Source organism: Camponotus vicinus, unplaced genomic scaffold (assembly GCF_025532165.1).
Source record: "Camponotus vicinus isolate PSW18456_S1 unplaced genomic scaffold, iyCamVici1.0 SCAF_10, whole genome shotgun sequence".
Classification (NCBI taxonomy): Eukaryota; Metazoa; Arthropoda; class Insecta; order Hymenoptera; family Formicidae; genus Camponotus; species Camponotus vicinus.
Genome location: NW_028141946.1, coordinates 73,448 through 95,061, shown reverse-complemented (window position 1 = coordinate 95,061; position 21,614 = coordinate 73,448). Strand labels below are relative to the sequence as shown.

At 33.0% G+C, this 21,614-nt stretch overlaps 2 protein-coding genes across 4 annotated transcripts; one reads left to right on the top strand and one right to left on the bottom strand.

The window, feature by feature from the left end:
• The first annotated feature begins 913 nt into the window (after positions 1-913).
• LOC145960358 (uncharacterized) lies at positions 914-14,170 on the top strand. Of its 3 annotated transcripts, none has more exons than XM_083079741.1 (12): positions 914-2,071; positions 5,146-5,168; positions 5,382-5,465; positions 5,792-6,164; positions 6,372-6,820; positions 6,948-7,249; positions 7,416-7,576; positions 7,866-7,991; positions 8,162-8,221; positions 8,342-8,467; positions 9,609-12,603; positions 13,383-14,170. In XM_083079741.1, the coding sequence occupies exons 3-11, from the start codon at positions 5,424-5,426 to the stop codon at positions 12,449-12,451; spliced, it is 4,482 nt and encodes a 1,493-aa protein (XP_082935867.1). In that variant the 5' UTR covers positions 914-2,071; positions 5,146-5,168; positions 5,382-5,423; the 3' UTR covers positions 12,452-12,603; positions 13,383-14,170. The 3 variants fall into 3 exon arrangements, with proteins under 3 accessions (XP_082935867.1, XP_082935866.1, XP_082935865.1); XM_083079739.1 differs by having other exon boundaries at positions 915-2,071; positions 5,392-5,465; XM_083079740.1 differs by lacking the exon at positions 5,146-5,168 and having other exon boundaries at positions 5,392-5,465.
• Positions 12,778-21,059, bottom strand: LOC145960362 (heparan-alpha-glucosaminide N-acetyltransferase). Its single transcript, XM_083079752.1, has 11 exons — positions 20,106-21,059; positions 19,546-19,679; positions 19,160-19,275; positions 17,828-18,005; positions 17,509-17,713; positions 17,119-17,286; positions 16,663-16,796; positions 16,391-16,560; positions 15,600-15,774; positions 15,344-15,456; positions 12,778-14,743 (listed from the first exon to the last, which is right to left on the bottom strand). The coding sequence occupies exons 1-11, from the start codon at positions 20,223-20,225 to the stop codon at positions 14,562-14,564; spliced, it is 1,695 nt and encodes a 564-aa protein (XP_082935878.1). The 5' UTR covers positions 20,226-21,059; the 3' UTR covers positions 12,778-14,561.
• Between the last annotated feature and the right edge of the window lie 555 nt (positions 21,060-21,614).

The window sequence follows — 21,614 nt, the reverse complement described above, 5'->3', positions numbered from 1 at the left end:
TCCATCTCGGAACGTTATTCCGAAAATATTGACAAAGATCATTGTAAAAAGATTCAGAAAGACTCGATGACATGCACAATTTGCAAGGATCCGAAAACGGGCAACGATTTTGAACAATGTTCGTACTCGTATCAACCGAATGACAAGATCTTCTCTTACAGCAAATCCAGCTCGTTTGGCAATTCACAGGAGAGTGATAAATATCAGCAAAAGCCGTACGAGAACGAGGAATCGCCGGACAGTTCATCGCCAGAGATTGCGAAAGACTCTTACAATGTCCCGGAAGAAAGTTACGAAGCTTCAACGACGGATGAAGCAAAGGATGATTCCAGGGAAACCGTGGAGGAAAAGAAGGAAGAAGCGGACGTCGGATATTTGGACACAACGAAGAAAAAGGCGGAGATCGACGAGTTTATGCAGAACTTTCGGCAAAAGGATCGCTCGAAATGTAGGAAGACTATGCGTGATAAAATGACTTGCTATCAGTGCGTGGATGAGAAAGGTGTTCAAAAGGAGGAATGCGCGTTTGTCACCGGGCGAGAACCCGATCAGCTGGCATTCCGTGAGATAAAAGAATTTCAAATCGATCCTGCATCGCACCCTCGCGGCCTCAAACAACAGCCAAGCTCAACAAAGACGAGCGCGCGCGCGGCGGATCCTTTAGAACCAAATGCGTCCGCTAGTAAAAATTCGTACGTCAAATTGGAGAAACCAGACAACGATTATCCTGACGAAACGCAACATGTCGCGGAAGAAACTAAAGAGGCCGAACCATACGATTACACGTCGGAAACAAGATCCAGATACGATAAGGTACTCGGATTGACCCTTCCGGCATATATGTTTGCTACTTCGGAACACGAGGCGGCATTTGACGAAGTTGTAGCTTCCAGTCACGATCAGCATTAATTTAGGTACTATTTTCGGCACTCTTATCGTTATGTATTCGGCGCTTGCTATCGTCAAGTGCAAACTCTTTTCAGTATGAGCATTTTTATCGCGCTATTAAGAATATCAAGAATATATATTAGAAGGTAATTAATATCTCTCTCTTTATGTTATTTAGTTTGTATAGTTCATATTTAGAATCTATAGGCGTACTCTCTCAAGGAACATATTAATTTGAATGCTTGGACTGATAGATTAGTAAATGTTGTAACTCGTTAATTCGATGCGGCAAAATTTTTCAGTTTATCACATCATAACTTATTGAGACGTGCATAGGAGATGTCACGATGACTATCTCAAAATACAGAATAATTTCATACGAGGCTCGTTAAAGGGCTTTTAAGCTCTTTTCAAGCTCACGCGGTATCTATATATTTGAAATTTTAAATACACTGAGAATATTTGCGTAATCCTTAAGTATTATACTAGGCATAAAGAGTAATATACACGTCAAAGTTTCGAAAATCGACAATGTCAAATCGAACTTTACATACTTTACGTTCTATATGAGCAGGCTTCTGTATCGTACATGCGGTTTTAAAATATATAACGAATACAAATGTGCAATATAAATATATGAATAAAATACAACAATTGTGTGTGTGTGTGTGTGGGGGTGTGTGTATTCGTGCATGGATTAACACACAACGACAAGCGGATAATCTTGCCTCTCGGTCCATTATTTCACGAGCATGTACAATATAATAGGAAATATATTGTTTCTCATGTACATGTTCGGATCTGAAAATAAGCACGAGCTATTTCGGTAAGCAGCAGCGGGCGCGGAGAACGATCGGCGCGATGTGGCGATCAAATCGGTAAAGATGTAAGACTGTGGAGTCATCGCATCGTCAGCGTCAGCTGCGTGGTACATACGTGGTCTGCAAAGTCACGAGTCGAGCCTGAACACCGAGCGAATCGAAGCAACGGTCTCTGTAGTAGCGGCGGACGTGCGCTAGTGTCGGCATCGGTGCTGTGCTCGGCCCTTTTAACGAGTATCTTTTCTTCCAACTTTTGAGAGCATAAGGTGGAAAATCGATTTCTATCGGCTAGTGGATAACGGGATAAAAGGGAACAGGAGCCAGCTAATTATTTCGGATATGAGCTCTTCGACATACGTCGGGTAAGACGTAATCATTTATTTTAAATCGCGATTCTCACTTGTCGAAGCGCGCGTCTCTCGGAGAGAGTGATTCGACACGTTTTTGCCTACATCTCTCGACCTATTTGAAATGCGCCCTTTACTGTTGTGAAAAAGATGGTTGTCGGGAATCGAGATGCAAGTATGATCTAAAACATTACAATTTTAATACAACTTGCAATTATTTGAAATTTCAAGTTTATCGCATCAACTCTTTATAAAATTACATTATATAATATTGATATATATATATATATATATATATATATATATATATATATATTGAAATTATATGTGATTGATAAATTGAAATAGAAATATATGTACAAATTGGACAAAAATTTGAAATTTTTTCATGTACGATGCGTTTTATCAGTGGAAGAGAGATAAATCTCTCTCCCTCTCTCTCTCTCTCTCTCTCTCTCTATCTCTCTCTCCCTCCCTTCCACCCTCTCCCCTCTCTTCCCTTCTTCTCGTAAAAACAGGAGAAGTGGAACTCGTTTTTTGACCATACCGCGTCGGATCGAGCGTCGCAAGGCCGAATTGGCCTTGCCATCGTGTTCCAAGGAGAACCCCTCGACACATATTTCACCATTGAGGCGATCGAGTAATGCTCGTTCAACGTAGAGATTCAATTTCAGGCGCAACTTTCTCGCAAGTCGGCGCATTTTTGTGCCGTCTAGTCGAGCTACAACGCTCAATGCACAGTTTGATCAAGGAAATATGTATTTACTTTTCAAACAGATAAAATATCGTATCGGATGTATAATTTCTCTCTCTCTCTCTCTCTCTCTCTCTCTCTCCATCCCTCCCTCTCCGCAATATATCACACTACACTAATAATAGTATTTTTTAGTCATCGCGATTAAAAAGCATACACGCCTTTTTTAAATCTTAAATTTTATCTCTCTCGGATCGATTTCGAAAATTCCTTCGTTTTATATGCCAATCATGAAATTGATCGCATTTATCGCGGCGCGCATTAGAAATCCTAAAAATAAAATAATTGGAAGCATTTAATACGAGGCTCCAACGTACAGGTCAGCCCCTGCGCTAAAATTACTCTCGCTCGACGTATCTACCTAAATACATTTCTACTCGCTGCTATTCGTTGGCTGGGTTCCCAACATCACGGCGTGGCCGCCATCAACATGACCGAATTCGATTCGCCATGATTGAGCTTTTCCAAGAAACTTAAAGTTATGCTGGCAAATGACGCATAACATTCGCGATAACATAACGGAAAAAAATTTGTGGCCAAATTATCTTTCTCAACAATATCTTTTCATCGGATGTATAATTCGAAAAAATGTTGAAAATTTATTACAACGGTATCGATATTTCATGGATTTCACGATGATTAAAATAGAAAATTAAAAATGGATGTGCGCGCGCGCACACACACACGCACACATGTATACGTAGACGCGATCGCGTTAGCCGCTAGCGCTCAATAAGAAAGAACGAAAATGGATAGTATAGCTATTTATGCAAAAATAACGTAGAAGAAACTGGCAAATTTTCCATGAGAACGCATTGTCGCTTTCAACCAAATATCTGAAATCGAGAGAAATAGTCATGCGATGTAATAGTCATGCCAAGATTAAAACAGCGTTGTCGCATCCAGAGATTACGAGACTTTCAAACTTTCTGTTTTTGTTAAAATTTTCAATTTTTTCCCTTCTTATTCATTGCCGGCAGAATTTTTTATTTTATCTGCAAATAAATAGCTCAACTACCAATAAAATTATATAAAATTATTTTACATTCTACATATTGTTAATTTTCAATATGCTTGAATTTGATCTCTATCAAGTATCTCATCGGCAAATACATATAAAAATTATTTTTATGTATTATTACAATATAACAAATTAATATTATATTTTCGGTAATTATTGGTAATTATTATTTTTCTTTCTAAAAATCAAAAACTTTTCACTTTTGAAAAATAAGTAGTTTTATGTAAAATATTGCGCTCGCGGATTAAAAATATATTAAAAAGTATATACCTAATTCCAGATTTAAATAAATAAGTCTAAAAATTTTACGAAATTGTGTACGTGCAATTCGTGATTCTTTTTTTTTTATCGTCATGGTTTGTGTGTGGCTGTGAGGTATCTATCATATACTGTGATTCAAACGACCAGCATTGTCTAATCCTTTTTAAGCAAATAGGTCCGACCGCGTATTATTTTTAGACGTTTTAAAATCAATCTTTCTACCGGGCACAATACGTTAGTTTTTAATGCGAAAAGATTCAAGCATTTAAACATTTCGCGTGCTCTCAATTTATAGACATATTTATATATTATGCATATATTATTGAAAATTGGACCGATAAATCGTGCTGTTGTTCTGCGAATTAATCGATTTGTACGTATTGCAATGTAATGAAAGATTTGTTGTACAAATGTTTTATTAATCGCACTTGTTACAATCCAAAGTGCTTGTAAACGCGCTAATAAAAGTCATGTTAAATTATATACATACTCTAAATTTGTGTTTGCACGTGCGTGCATGAGTGCGTGTATGGGTGAGAGAGAGAGAGAGAGAGAGAAAATGTAAATGTAACATATGTACGCAAAATATATGAATGCGCGCAAGATATGACTCATGCCTGAAGCATAATTGCATTCCATAGATAAGATAACAACCTTTCATGTCAACGGATGTGTAGGATTCGTTTTTTACTTTTTAAATATATTATCGAAATATATTATGTTTTAATTTTAAAATTACAGTTTTTTTCTGTCATTTGAAAAAAAGGTATCTTCAGCCCATCGCGAAATGATATATTCAATTTTAAGGGAAAAATATTATAAAGTTATGTAATATTTTCTACATATATATACGTATATGTGTGTAAAATAAATTTTTGCATAAATATATTGACTTTATGGAAAAGCCATTTACACACATGTTCCGTAAACTCGATATATTTATACGTCCGTATTTTTATGTAATATCTTTATGTACATAGCCAAAATTGCTAAAGCAATGATCTCTCTCACTGTTTGTTCAATTAATAAATTGTTTAATACTTATATTTACAGAAATCCGGATATAATGATTGCAGGTACGCACAGATATTAAAAACTTTTTTCTTACAAGTGTAAAAATTTTTCTTTTCATATTAAAATTAAATGTACCACATTTGTCTATTACAATAATTGATAATTAAACTTTACTTGTTAGTATACAGGATGATAATAAGTAATAGAATTATTGCAATTAAACATTGATTAAATTATCGAATCTACATATATATCTCAGTATTGTTCATAATTAGTACATTTTAGGCCCGCCTCCACCACCGCCTCCTCCACCTCCTATGTCTGGTCAACTACCACCTATGAGAATAAATACTACAGAGGTAAGATGTGTGCGATAAATAAATTGTACATGGTCATTATTTTTTGTCGTATAATAAGAAACAATGATAGCGTTTGACCGATGATTGCTTATTGGAGCTTATCGCCGAGCTTATTTTCATTTAAAATAAGTCTGAAAGAAATATTGACAATGTACAATGTCTGTATATTGATATTGATTTTTGGAATTTGCCGTTAATATAATTTGTTCGATGTGCAATTTAATTATTATTTCGTTTATATATATATATATATATATATATATATATATATATATATATATATATATTATTGTAATAATTTATTCGGCGATACTTTGGATTTGCAGAATACGGCAGCAAAGAAAGCACAGATAGTCAATAACGACATTTACGAGCCGCCAGCAGCCATTCAGAATGCGATGTTGACCAAGGATAAGAAACCATTTACCTACACTCCAGGTATGGGTGGTAAATTAGATCTGTCGCAGATTCGTAGCCCGCGCATGGCGAGAAGAGTTGCGAAAAATGCCAACGACGAAGGTATAGAGGGGCCGCCGAAACTTGCTGTCGAGTCGAAACCGTCGGTTGCGGCTTCTACCGCGGCGAATTTTTTGGTACAACCGCAAGTCGCAGTACCAGTTTTTCCTTCCAATGTACCAACTCAGGCCCACGTTAATAGGATGCCATCTTCTCAGCTCGTCAATAGGACACCGTCGAATGGTAATCATCTCAATGTGAATTCTCCTTTCTCGTATCACTTACCGAAAACTATCGCATTCGTTATGATACGAACCGCATGTATTATACTTGGCGTATATGTATTTCATATACGTATATACATGATATGCGCATTTTTATTATATTAGATGTACATATTGGAACAATCATAATCGAATGTTTCTTATCTAATGAATGCTTTTCTTATAGTCGCGGACAAGCAGGCCGAACCACCGAAGAACGTTACAAAGATAGATACGAAAGCAGTGCCGATTACCACTCCCGAAAGTCCGAATACACCGACTCAAGTTACTCTGTCCAAGGCTCCTACGCCCTGGCTGCAAAATAAGAACAAGCCTCAGGAGGAATTACCCGAATGGGCGAAACGCGCATGTATCAATAAAGCAGTTGGCAGTGGCCCATCGGAAAGCGACTCGGTCTCTCCGACAGCTTATGTTCAAGTCCAGCAATCGCCCCAGCAACATTCGGAAACGAAACAAAAACAAGAGCAAGAACAATATCCGATTCCGCAGTGTCAACAGGTAAAATCCCAGCAGCTCTCTCAACGATCGCAACAACAGAGGCAAAGTGTCGTTTCCGCGACGCCCCAACAAATTAATCCGCAATCACATCAGCACGAACGTGTTATACCCATTCGAGTAAGTTGAGAGAAAAGTTACTTCTCAGTATACGCATGCAGCTTACTGGCGGAATTGTTGCAGGCTTTTTATATGTATATCTATTTTATTTTTTCGTTTTCATGTTTCCGATGTAATCTGACATTAGATCGAGGATAGACCATCGGTGTTTGACGTGAAATGTGATTCCGGTCATCATCAATTTAAACAACAACCTCCAACTTTGCACCATCAACAGCGATGGGGTCAGATGCCTAATCAATGTATGTTGGACAATCAAGCGCAAAATCGTCCACAAGATCAAGAGCAGTCTCAAATTCGCACTACAACTTTGTCTCGACCGGAACAATCAGTCGGAACAACTTACATCATCCCTCTCGTAGTGAAAGATAACGATAAAAAAACGGCGTCGCCTAATGCCGAAAATAATACGATCGAAAAGACTAGAATGTAAGTTGAATTTATTGAATTGACTGACGGATCGCTCTTTAGAGAGATATATCTAAACATGATAATCGAATAAATAACATGTATTTCAACAAAATTTTTAACTAATTTCTATATTTGTTTATTCTTGCAATCATGTTGCGATCATCGATGAAAATTGTTGGGATAGTATTCAACAGCACGACTCTGGTCCAGTTCAATCACGATCATTTCGTGTTCTTCAAAAAATTACGGACACGGATGCAATCAACGATGTGGGTGCGGAACAAATACGTAAATTGGAGTTGAGTGAAGATGAGAAGCTACTTATGAATAAATTTAAAGAGCAAGGTAAAATTTATCATTCATGTCTACCATTATTTTAAGATTTACGTCACTTACGCTAGTATACAATGCTGCATGATGTGTGTATGTTTATATGTATTTTAAATATATTCTTAAATATATTCTTTGTAACATATATATATATATATATATATATATATATAATAGTAATTATTTTTAATAAGACTTTTAAACAAGATATAATTGATATTTAATTTCTTTGATTAAACAAATATTCGAAAATTTTTAACTATTAGCAATTTGTAAACAAATATTTGTTTCTTTTTTCTCGTAGTCGATCACGAAACTTACCTTCATCAAGAAGAAGATCCGAGATATCGTGGTGCAGCAATACCTTCACGAGCTTTCCGTTTTTTACAAAATATGACAGATTCGAGTGATGCCACAGTTACTTGCGCAAGTAAGCCAGTTTTATACAAGAAATACTTTCATTTAAAATCATTATACATATTATTATTATTTTGTTTTAATAATTAAGTATACATTGTTGCAAGCAATAATAATATAAAGGAGAGCAAATATAGTAAATGTATAAACAATGGATACAATCTTCCCTCTTGTATGTTTCAGCGCCACGTAATATACAAAATGTTGCAAACAAGAAACAAAATAGAAATTCAAAATTGTTTGGTAAGTAAGTATGCAATTTGGATTGAAATTTTTTATTATTAAGACTCTATTGAAATATAACTGAAATATGTATCTAAATATCTGTAAATTCGTTTCACATACACGTCGATTCTCTTGTAGAAGAGAAACAGGCAAACTTACCGCCCAGTGAACAACAAGTGCAAGAACCGAAGAAGTACATGGGCAGTGCAATTCCTTCTCGATCCTTTAGGATATTACAAGCGATGACAGCACCAGAAAGTAACAGTAAGTATATATCTGTTAGATTTCTCGAAATTAATTTTTTTTTGTAAAATTATCTGGCTGATCAGATTCTATTTTTAGAAATGTTACGAATGTGTCCCTTACAAGTTTCACATTTTTATCTTTATTAGTGAAATATTCTTAAGATTCCAATTTTTTCTGTATAGGAATACTTTTCATCTCATTTTATAACCTTTCTACATTATATTTAATACGCGCGTGTAAGAATTTTGTACGACATACACATATTTATTGTTCATAAATTAATTGTAAAAGCTTATTTATACCTGTGTACATTAATGTTTCATAATGAACGCTTTATATTCTAATGAATATTTTTTTGAAGTAACATACTTGGCATCGCTCAAACACATATTCCTGAATCTTGTGTTCACAGGATTTATAAAATTTTCTTTGCTGCTACTTTATATTTATCAGTTCTCCAAAAACGCAATATATATATAAAGTATATTTTATTAATATTATATATCATATTTATATATATATATATATATATATATATATATATATATATATATATAATATGTATAATATTTACTTAATTTAATTTAATAAAATATTAATCTGATATTATTTTTACAAATATTTTCTAATTGAAGAGAGAGAGAGAGAGAGAGAGAGAGAGAGAGAGAGAGAGAGAGAGAGTGAAAGAGAAAGAGAGAGAGGGAGAGAGATTACAATCAAATACGTAGATATTTGAAATTGCTCTCTATACAATTTTCTTTGTTCGCTACTTAATATATTCTCCTTTGAACACAGGATAATTTATTTTTTTCACTTCCTTTTCGAGCTGATCGATATAATTTCGCTTATTCTATGCTATATTATGCCAGGTTTATCGATTTAAGGTCGGTTGGGCATATGTTATATATACAGAGTAGAAAAAAAGGAAGCGCCAAATATAATAAAAATTTCACACACATATTTTCGATCTAAGATCTAAAAAATGTTCCGTTTTCCTATCGTACCATCTACTTTATGGATTATATAACGCATAAAATAACGGATGTGATTAAAAGAAGAAAATCTCAACGTCCAAATAAAGACGATGCGCACGACGGCTGTTTTACGCTCGATGTGTGAAGAATTTAACTTTGAATGTGCCTTGTGCTGTTTGTTGTAGCCACGCAAGAAAATCGTCAAGCAGATTACATCTACCAAACAGAGAATAATTTGCCGGGCAATCAGCAGGGTGTATTTCTTCCTCTTCAACCTGTTCCCTTCTGGTATTCCGAGGGTTGGTGGGGCTGTTATCCTATGCAGTGTAACGCTGCTATATCCAACGAGATCGCGAATGAAACGGACAGACACTCCTTTCCCTTTTACGCGTATCCGAATGGAAGGACTTACATTGGATCCTTTTATCCAGTTTATAATAAAAACTTTACGGACGCGATGACACAAATAGAAGTTACGGATCGAGAAAATTCTTCAGGCGAATATACTGGTTACGCGACCGTAATTTACCCTCAAGCAGGTTACAATAATGTTCAACCTACATCACACGTCGACGAAAACAAATGTAATTATATCCACGATCGTTTTACCGCTGCCGATTCATTTTTCGCTCAAAGCAATAAATTAGATTTTGTGCAAAATTCCACGGTTAATGAAGCAAAAAATACCATTTTATCCGACAATATTAATCATTTGGATGCACAATCGAACGAGACGTACAATCCCAAAAGTATCGGCGAAAACTCCAATAGTAATAGAGAAAGAAATAATTGCATTACCACGGCGATGAATATAATCGACGAAGAGGACAGCATATCCGACAATGTTGTGGTTACTAATAATATTGACCCGTCGAAAAGGAAAACATTCGGCCCTTATATCAACGTGCCAAATTACACCTATGTGGATACCAGCGATTCTAGCGCTTCTAGCGATTCTAACGATTCCAGTGACTCTAGTGATAGAGATTCTACATCGAACAACGAGCAACTTTCGGATTCCTGTCAGAAAAATTACAGCTGTAGCAACGACGCCACTTTCAATAATACGTCATCGTCCGATAGCGATTCGGATTCGTATGTAGCTTATTCCGCATGCGTGAATCCTTATAAGAAGTTGGAGAAAGATCCGCGCAATTTCTCTTTCAATGAGAATTGCACCGACGTCACTGCCGCGTGTTCGACTAGCGCTAATGCAGATGCTCGATATAGACGCTCGCGAGACTTCTCCGAAAATCGTAATCACACCGAGGAGATACGATTCAGGAAAGAGCGTATCGATTGTACGGACTCTCATACGACTTCGTCTCAGCAGGATATTCGCAGGTGTATCGCGAGCGAGGGACGTAACGATGAGACTTCAACCAATGATCGAAGCGATCTCGACTCTTATTCCGACAAGAGCATCGATGATCGCCAGTCGAACCATCAAGATGGTCGGAAGGATCCGGCGATCGACAGCGCCGTTTCTCATCCTCAGTTAGGCGTTAATCATGAGAAAATTAAACAACCGGACCCGGAGAGTTCTTATTACAAAAGTAAAGAAGATGCCGAAGCCTTCTTCGAAGCAACCGACGATCCTCCCGACATCGAGAATACGATGGTCAGCGTGAGCCTGCCTCTGAGATTCAGATTTTTCGTGTCCGAGGACAACGAGGACATTACCACTGTTATTGTCGGTGACAGCAAGATAAAGGCGGAAAAATCCTGCGACGAGCACTTTTCGATGAGGGATGACGTTCGCGTCAATTTCCATGTCGGCAACGATACTAGCGTAGATTTTACGATAAAGGCACATCTTTCTGATGCAACACGCGCAACGATAAACACGCAGGACAATGAGGCAACGAGTATCGAGAACGTATCGATACCGCGCGTGGATTTCACATTAAGAAAAGATCCAACGGGAGTCGGCGAAATTAATTGCGAAGAACAGAAGAGTGCAGAGACGGAGCTCGTAGAAATGGGACACGAGTGCGGGATAAACTCTACAGAACCAGCATCGAGAGACATCGATGAGGACGGTGCTGTTTACAAATTAGTGGCTACGCAAGATAATTTATTAAACGATGAAAATTGTGGCACTCGAATAGAATCCACTTGTTGCGATAATGCTGAAAGTACCGCTTTCGGCAGAATTGCCGAACCGAAACTTACCGTACTCGAATACTCTTCGATGCAAGACGATCTCCAGATTGTCGATGCGCACGAAACGGATCGGAAAGACTGCGTAACGATAACAGACGACAAATATAAATGTATCGATCAAAATTTCGGTCGGACAGAAGACGTAAAGCGCCCGCCGAAAGTCCAAGATTATCGCGAGGACACCGACGATGAGGACAGCGGAGTCACCTCCGATATAAGTCGCATGATATCCGAAGTTGACACAGACTCGGAATGTACTTGTTCGAAGAATGTAAAAAAGTATCAACGAACGCAGACACATTCGCGACTTTTTCGGCTTTTGAACGATGATTCTATTTTATCCGGTCACTCCAGGACGGATCCCTCCAGAAAGGAATATCTCAGCCTGCCACTCGAGACAAACGCTTCCAACTACGACGACAATTACTGTTCCAATTATTCCAGTGGTTTAACCTCTCCCGAATATTCGCCCATTTACGAGCAGTCTTGGCGAAAATTTCACGAAGACGCAACGACGATTACAAGTAGTTCGGCAAATTTGGCAAACGTTGAAATCGATCATCTTGCGAGTCGGCAAGAACAGATCTCTTCGAAAGACGATCCATATTTCCGAATTTGGAAGAGCCCGAAATTATTTGGTTTGCGCGAGCATAATGTTGTACCTTCCCTAGCTTTCAAGACACTCGACAGCAAGATACCCTCTTGGGCCTACAAGGTGAATGTACTGTGTCCGAGAATCAAGAGTACGAAGAGCGTGCCGCAAACTCTGCTAGCGCGACACAATGACAAGACTTGCGATCCGCCGCGGATGGTTCCTCCTATCCCAACATCCTGCACGAACTCTAAAACCAATTATTGCTGACGGCCCAGGATGGAATGAGGCCATATGTTTGCTCGCTGCCGCGAGCAACTGCTCTCCACATCTACGGACATACTTTCCTCTCAATTTTCTTCGCAAGACAGTGTTGGGTATGCCCGAGATGCTCTATGGGCTAAGTGATTTTTTTTCTATCGGTACATATCGTTTCCATATATTCGTCTATCATTCTTGATTTCTTCTCCACGTTTCCCTCTTTCCTCTTCTTCATTTTTATTTCATCTACATATTTCTTTTTTCTTCTCTCGTTTCCTCATATTTCCTCCTTATGCAATTAATTTTACTACAACTTTTATCATTTATCTCTCTTCTTTTATCTCTTTTTTTTGTGTCTTTAATATTTTTTTTCTCGTCCTCTTCTCTCGCAATTGTGCAAAATAGCTGATTGTTAAACACGCTTACATGGTTGCTTGGTTGCTTTATGCATGTTGTGACTAATATCGATTGAAAAACAGGAATAAATTTATTAACGAGTATAAATTTATCTATGTTTGGGAGACGCGAGCAAATGGCGCGAAGAAAGAAATTATTCGATAAAACTCATATATAAGAATTTTTCTCGTGTTATTTACCAAGTTAAATTTCATACAAATATATATGAATATATAATATACACATAAAATATATATGAATATGTGCCAGAGAGAGAGAGAGAGAGAGAGAGAGAGGGAATGAGTAGCAACAAAGATTGATATTATATATAATCGAAACATTACATGTATATGTAAAAATTTGAAAAAATGTATGTATATATATAAAACAATATATTTGCGCTTTCAACATTCTCATACATAATGCGTGCATATTTTAAAATTTCAATATATATGTATGTCTTTTTTCCTATTTTCAAATTTTGTCTTTACACAGTTATATATGTGAATATCGCTTTTACAAAATCAAACTTGTCATTTTTCAGGTCCCGATGCAACTGATTACTGAGAGAGGACGAGTGTGAAATCCTCCTTAGGATTCTGCAAGACCGAATTGTTAGTGTGCTTTTTTTCTATTTTGTTTACAAAATAATCCTTATAATGCTTGTTTACGTCGCGTTTGCCGATTCTCCAGCAAAAAATTAACCAAAGACCTTCTTCAAAGAGAATAGCAGAGATGAATTATTTGATATTATATATGTATATCAATTTGTGAAAGATTCTTTAGGATACACTGCCGTGATAAATATTATGCTAATTCTGTTTCAAAACTTTTCATCCTGTCCAAATTTTGGATTTTGATGTCAGATCAATCTGTGTATCAATGAGATTCTATCTCATAGATTTTTCGACGTATAATGATAAGTTGATAATTTTTTTTAATCGTTATTAGAAACGATAAGTATTGATAAAATTCTTTAACATGACCAACTTTTAAATTTGCTTTTCAAGTTTTAGTCAATTTTAAACAAGAAATTGTATATTTTTCAAAATGTCTTAAATAATTTTCAAAGAAGAAACTTGAATAATATATATATATATATATATATATATATATATAATATTAGGATACATATATACATATATTAGGAGATTGGCTGCCTTGTATGTCGCACCGCAACGTAGACATTGTACTACGTGAGCAGATGCATGTGATTTATTTATTTAAGACAAATGAAATTGTTATATCGAAATTGTAATAACACTCTTCTTAAGAATATTAATCATTATTTGAAAATATATGTGTAAATATACACACACATTATTAATCCTATTACTTAAATTTGTCACTGTACCTATCCAAATTGTGAAATATATTATTTGTAAAATTGACGCTAAAATTGATGCTAATGGAGATTGTCTAATCATCTATCATCAGAAAGATATATAATACGCAATCACGTTTATTTTGAAATTATACAAATTTATGTTTTATAAATATATATATATATATATATAAAACACTGTATTATTTATTAATTTAATTTTCAAATCATGTTTTACATATTGTAAATATAAAACTTTATATATTAAGTTTCTATTTTTTTCACATAATTTGTTTCTTATATAATTGTCTATACTATTTGTGAATTGAAAGTTTACGAAAAAATTGGTAGTACAATAATATAATGCTACGTTATATACATACCCGTAATGTTAAGAACTTAAAGGGTAATGTAAATTCGCTTACGATGCATAACGTATGCTATAACCGTCCAGAGAGTTACAACCCAAATCGATTCAATTAAACATAAAGCACGATTGTCCATCGTACCAATCTTCCAATGGAATGGAAAGATTTGATAACATATACTATGACCCACATATAACATCAGTGCATTCATTCCTGTGAATTCATATTTGCATTATGAAACATTAGTATAGTATCTTCTAATATAGCTTAATACATCTACGGCTGGTGTAGCAATATGCTTTACACACATACACACATACTGCTACAAAAAAAAATTAAAAATTCAAACATTTCTATTCTACATTACATTTCTATTTCTCTCTTAATAGCATTTGAATTCTACTTCTCTTACATTCATCTTTAACGCTTATTGTTTATTTCTGCTATTAATTTAATTAAAAATATAATTTTATAATCTTGTATAAAATCAAATAAAATTAGATATTAAACTTTTCTCCTCTCTCATTCAAGTTGTAGCACAATATATTTTTGTGCGTTTAATGTGTCTTTTTGAAAATTTATTTTCTAATTTGTTCTAATTTGTTCTATATACATATATTTTAGATAGCATCTTTAGATAGCATCATATTATTATATATTTTAGATAGCATCTTTAGATAGCATCATATTATATATATACATATATTTTAGATAGCATCTTTTAGCTTTATTTCCTTCATTAATCATAATTCAATATCAAATTAGATTGATAGTACATAATATACACACACACATTTTCACACTTATACCTACCGGGTATTCTGAAAGGGCCACCTCGCCAAATTCTGACAACATCAATTAGCAAATAACATCCAGAAAGAAAAGCCAGAGCAAAACAAGTTGAAACAAGTACGAATGACAACGACCTGCATAATTATACAGCTATTTATACTATTACACACTATATATATATATATATATATATATATATATATATATATATATATATATATTGCGCAAATCAAAATATTTAAACAAGTAATTAAAATTAAAAATAAACTTTCAATACCACAAGTTTTTGTTGATGGGTATAACATTAGTGAAATGAAAGATGCAACCCAAACAACCATAAAACACTGCCCATACAAGCCATCGGATAATACGTTCTTTCCAATCTTTATACATCATTAGAATTATACCAGTGTGTACACCTAAAAATACTTGAAATATTGATGTAAGGCACCCTAAAAAAACATATAATATTTATTACATATGATTCTAGAAATATTACATTTTTAAAAAATTGATTTCATTTTAATATGGATTTTTTTGGGCTATTCATACGTAAAATTAAAAATTTTATGAGCACAGTGGATAAAAAATTCGCTCTATATTTGATTTAAAGAATTTATAATATGTTTGGAAGATTTATCGAATTCGCTATTTATTGCTAAACGCCTATAATTATTAATCTTATTTTTTTTCCAAAAAATTATAATAATCCCCAAAACTATGTGTGTGTGTATGTGTGTGTTCACAATTCTTTAATTTCTTTTACGTCTCTCAAAAAATAATTGCCAATCAATTTTTCGCGATTGATATCGAATTTTTTATTGAAAATATGTATTACAGAAGTTTCATTTTTACGGCTCCAATGTTAATGAAATATGATATATTTCATTGTAGAAAGACATCTCATGATGAAGAAATAAATTTAATTTCAAAGGATGATACGAGTTGAATATTTCCATAATTATATACATATATGTATATACTATATAATAATATACTATATATATATATATATATATATATATATATATATAAAACAGCACACATGTAAGTAAATACAAGATTCACCTAAAATCCCTTCAGGATCGAAAGGCCCGGATCCGTAAATAGGATCGATAGTTGGCCTTTGATGAATATGACTTAAAGTCAATAAAATTCTATCGATATATCCAGCTGCACCCCCGGTACAATTAAAATATTTGCCATCTTCGTGCCTTCCGCCTGGTCCAAGATATCCGCTGTATAGTAAATTTACCGCTTCATTTATCGACAGGATGAATGATGGATTGAAGCACAAAATTAAACAAGAGATAATCGGACATCAAAGTTAACGTACGTACGTAGGGCATCCAGGAATTGGTAGACAAAACGTTAGAGCGCAATGCACCATTACTAGAGTCAGCATTATGCACCAGTGTGGCAAAAGACTTAATATGTCCTGCATCTTATGCGTCATCCAAGTTTGTGATAAGTTCTACAAATTGTAAAAGGTTTATATTACCAAAACCATATTACCAAATTGTGATAAGCCATTGCATGTTTATCAAAATGTATGTAATATTTTTTTTGTGTGTACGCGGGTTCCTACGAGACACGTGTTAGATTTTAGAAATGTATTATCTTTAAGCAACTAGAAAGATTGTGTACAAGTATTATAAAGTGAGTCTTACCAACACATTTAATGCATAATAGAGTTTGCGCACATAATAAGTATAATGTAAATACAATCACATTGCACATCTCGCGTGCGTCTCTATATTATAAGATTTATACAACAACACTTGATATTTCCATACCTGAGTAACTTTTGGCTGTTGAGGTGTAAAGCAAAGATAGAGCAAACCAACAATTAAATAAGTAATTCCGAATCGTTGAAGAACTCCGAATATGCGTATGTTTTCTAATTGTGCATTTGTTCCTAACGTGTTTAGTGCAATACCTATCAGAAATAGAAGAAAACCTCTCTGCGAAAAAATATTAGACGTGTTAAGCACAAAATACATCAATATAAATCGATATTACATACATACATACATACACACGTATGTATACGCACATGTGCGCGCGTGTGTGTACGTGCGTGTATGTATGTTTCACATCAACATGAAACAATCGACTCAATTATCGATCGACTAAAAAATCAATTCCATCTTTCTCGCTAACAATTATTTTTTTGCGACAATTACCTTAAAAATGGAAAAGCTGATTTCAAGTTTCGAGAGTCCACGTTTTAATTGCGCCGACAAAGCTATAGGTACGCAAACTCCCATAATCCACATAAAACAAGGAAATACTAAATCTCCTAATAACATGCCATTCCAAGTTGCATGCCCCAATGTGGTATAACTACCGGAGCCATCATTAACAAAAATCATAAAAAGTGTGCTGACTCTACAAACCATTATATGAACATTGTAAAAGAATCTAATAATCTATTCTAAATATGAGTAGATTCCTTTTATATGTTTTTTTTCTATGTGCGTAAATACTTTAAAATGTTTATACCCCCTGAAAGTGTCGATAGCTTTTACGCGTCGATGTTTTGTCGCTTTTTCGTTGTTATTTGGCGTCTTTTCTTCCTCTGTTTTTATTATATATTGTTTTGTAAATTTATACCATAAAGATCTTCCAATAGATATGGCAAATAAGATAAATATAATTATCCCCAAAATTATAAACAATTCTGTAAATAAAAAGAAGAAAAAGAAAAAAAGGAACGGCACACTTTGATATGCCTCGCGAATAATCTGTAAAATACCCATGTACAAAAATCTCCTGTATATACTAAACATTACATTTTCTCTTCTATTCATAGTCAGATTTTAGTCAAATAAAAACATCAAATAAAAGGAATACTTAAACTAATGTTGATGATTATTTTATCGTTTTTCTATTCTATCAGACAAGAAAAATAGAGAAAGTAAATTGTCTATAGACATAAAGATTAAAAAATAATGCTTGTTACTTGTATGTAAATTTGTATGTAAAAGAATTGCTAACGTTACACAATTACTCTTTTCGATAATGAATTAAAAACAATATTATTTCTTCTGTAATAGGATGTACAATAATTAATAATCTAATTGTTACGTTTCCTTGAATTATAAATTCAACATGATTATTTTATGTATTATAATTATTCATTTTCGTATATTCTTTGGTGAACAGGAAACGTCAAATTTTTTCAGAATTTTAGAATATATGAGATTTAAAGATGCGCGTGGAAAGGTCACTTTCAGCCACTTTTAAAAATTTTACAAAATAAGAAAGTTATTTTTTTTTATCTTTTAACATTAAAATTCAAGATTATTACTATTATTGACATTATTGCATATTTTATATTGATAGTGTAATATCTAGTATTATAGTTATTATATATTTAGCTAATACTTTTTTAATATATTTCTTTCCATTTGATAAGAGCCAAGGACCGGTACAATATGAGTATATATACAATAATTAACATACAACGAAAGAAATCTATTTTCATAATCTTGGAAAAATTTGGAATTATAATATTTATGATCGATTTCTCTTAAATAATTATTACAATAATATTATTTTAGTTATGATACCATGTTATATCAGTAAGTATCGCCAGTTATCGCGCAAATTTGAACAATATATAAACAAAACGATAAAACTGCTAGGATAAGATATATATTTTATCACTATTGTATTACATATTTCAATCTCGTATAGCTTTATTCTTTTATCTACATGTATATACATAGCAAATAGGTGCCACGCTATTTTTATGGAAAATAATGTTGAAATATATATATATATATATATATATATTTATTCGTAAAATTTTCAAGAATATCTAGAACATACCTGAGTATGGATATGTTGGTTTTCTCAATGTTTTACAACTGCAGGTGTTGTTTTGCACTGCCAACTCGTATAAACCATATTGTCCTAGATTCGGTGATAGTTCGCAAAAGACATTGCTAAAAAGTAATATTTAAAAAAAGATTAGGAAAATTTAAACATGTGCTAATGCTTAAATAAATGTAATAAAACAAATGCGCATGTAAAATGTTTAGTATATCAATCAGGTAAAAATGTGTATATGAATGTTGATCATTTGAAATCTCGTTTATTAGGAAAATTATTATATATATCATGTAAAAGAGAAAAACGATATATGTATATTCACGATATAATATACACGACACACACACATATGCAAATAATAATATTAAAAGTAATAAGTTTACCTTGTATTTTTGGCAGATATATATTCATTATTGCCATTATTCTTCAACACTCTCCATTTTACTGTTTTGACCGTACTAAATTTCAAACTAGAATTGTCGTTACTCGAGATCCGTGCTATTCGCTTATATGGACACTAAACAAGTATAACAGTTAAAAATATGTGCTGATCATGAATTTATATGTATATACGGATCTCTCGTATATTAAGAAAGATATTATTCGAGATGTGATTTTTGTTATTTATTATATATTTATTTTTCTATTTTTTTATCTTTCTTTTTAAAAAAACAAGTTAAATTATATTTTTGCAATTTTGTAATAATACTTTATTCCAAACAATCCCCTTTCCTTACTTTATTTTGTTGTGTCGTAAGTTTTATACACACACGCATACATAGCATATATATATATATATATATATATATATATATATATATATATAGAGAGAGAGAGAGAGAGAGAGAGAGAGAGGGAAAGTGAGAAATCTCAATAAATTACTATTATTACCAATTGAAAATTATAGGTTGTATAGTGCGCAATGTGTTACAATTGTACTTACCGATAAACAATCCATAGAAAGTGAATAAAGCCACATATTATAATTGTTATTATCCAAAATCACGTTTACACAGGCCTCGTCAAATTTTAAATGCTCATAAGAACAGTTTAATTCGTTCATTATTGTTTCTTGTATAATAATTATTATTTCTTATTATTACTGTTTAAATTCTTTAATAATCCAGTTATCTTTTTGTGTGTATGTGTATAAATGCATATATGAAAAATATATGATTAATTGTCGGATTAATTTAGTTTGCACGACAATAACAGCGTACTGGATTGAAGTGGCAACGCAACTTTTCTTAATAGCGTAAAATATCGGAGTGCGATTACACGGGAATGTGATTACGTCAAGCTACATACGGTCGACTCAAAAGTGAAAGTATGAAGACCTATATTGATTACAATCTTGCGTCTGAATTTTGTGGCAAATGTATCAAAAATGCAAATCTCGAGAGAAAAATATATATAATCATATACATATAAATATATAAAAAATATATTCAGAAATATATTCAGAAATATATTTTCTTTTTCTCTGATATAATCTCTTTATACGGGAAAAATAATTAAAAGAATTTTCATATTTTTTTTTAGAAAAAAATAAAGAAATAAAAAAAATTGCTCATACACATTGTATAAAAGTAAAACGAAAAAATTGCATCCATGTATAATTATAGGCGCAAAGGCAATTTTTTTCATTTCTTTATTTCTCGTCTCTATCTTTTAAAGAAAAAAAAGAAACATACCTTTAATTATTCAATTATTAATATAGAAAGAAAAATTCTTTTAATTATTTTTCTATTTCTTAACAAGAAATACAAAAAGATGATACACACACACACACACTCACACACGCGCACGCACACATACATTCTACATTTTATATATATATATATATATATATATATATATATATATATATAACAGATGTATATTATATTCTACATTAAATATATATATATATATGTATATAACAGATGTATATTATATTCTACATTATATATATATATATATGTATATAACAGATGTATTATAAAAATTTTAATATTAAAAAATTTGTGTTAAAATTGTTACCTCTCTATTTATGCGCATTGTGTGTTTGTATAAATGTGTGCGCGTGTGCATATGCGTAGGGCGTAGAATATGTAATTAGCTTCACAGAATTTTAAATCAAATGATTGATTGATACGTATACTTTCACGAGTGATATGCTATATTATGTGTAGCACGTCTTGTAATAATAATTAGATAGAGAGAAACAAAGCTATTGCGATACAAATATAAATAGTAATCAATCTTTCGAGTTAAATGCTTTTCCTCTCTCTATATCACATTGGCAAATTTAACTATTGTAAATTATTTTCATTTTTTTCGTCATCTAATTCAAATTTTAAAAAAATATTACAATATAATAAAAAAAAATTTACTTCACCTGCTTTATGTATTCATTTAGCATGAATATTTACGAAAAAATTTAGCTTAATATATACTGGATTTAGTTATA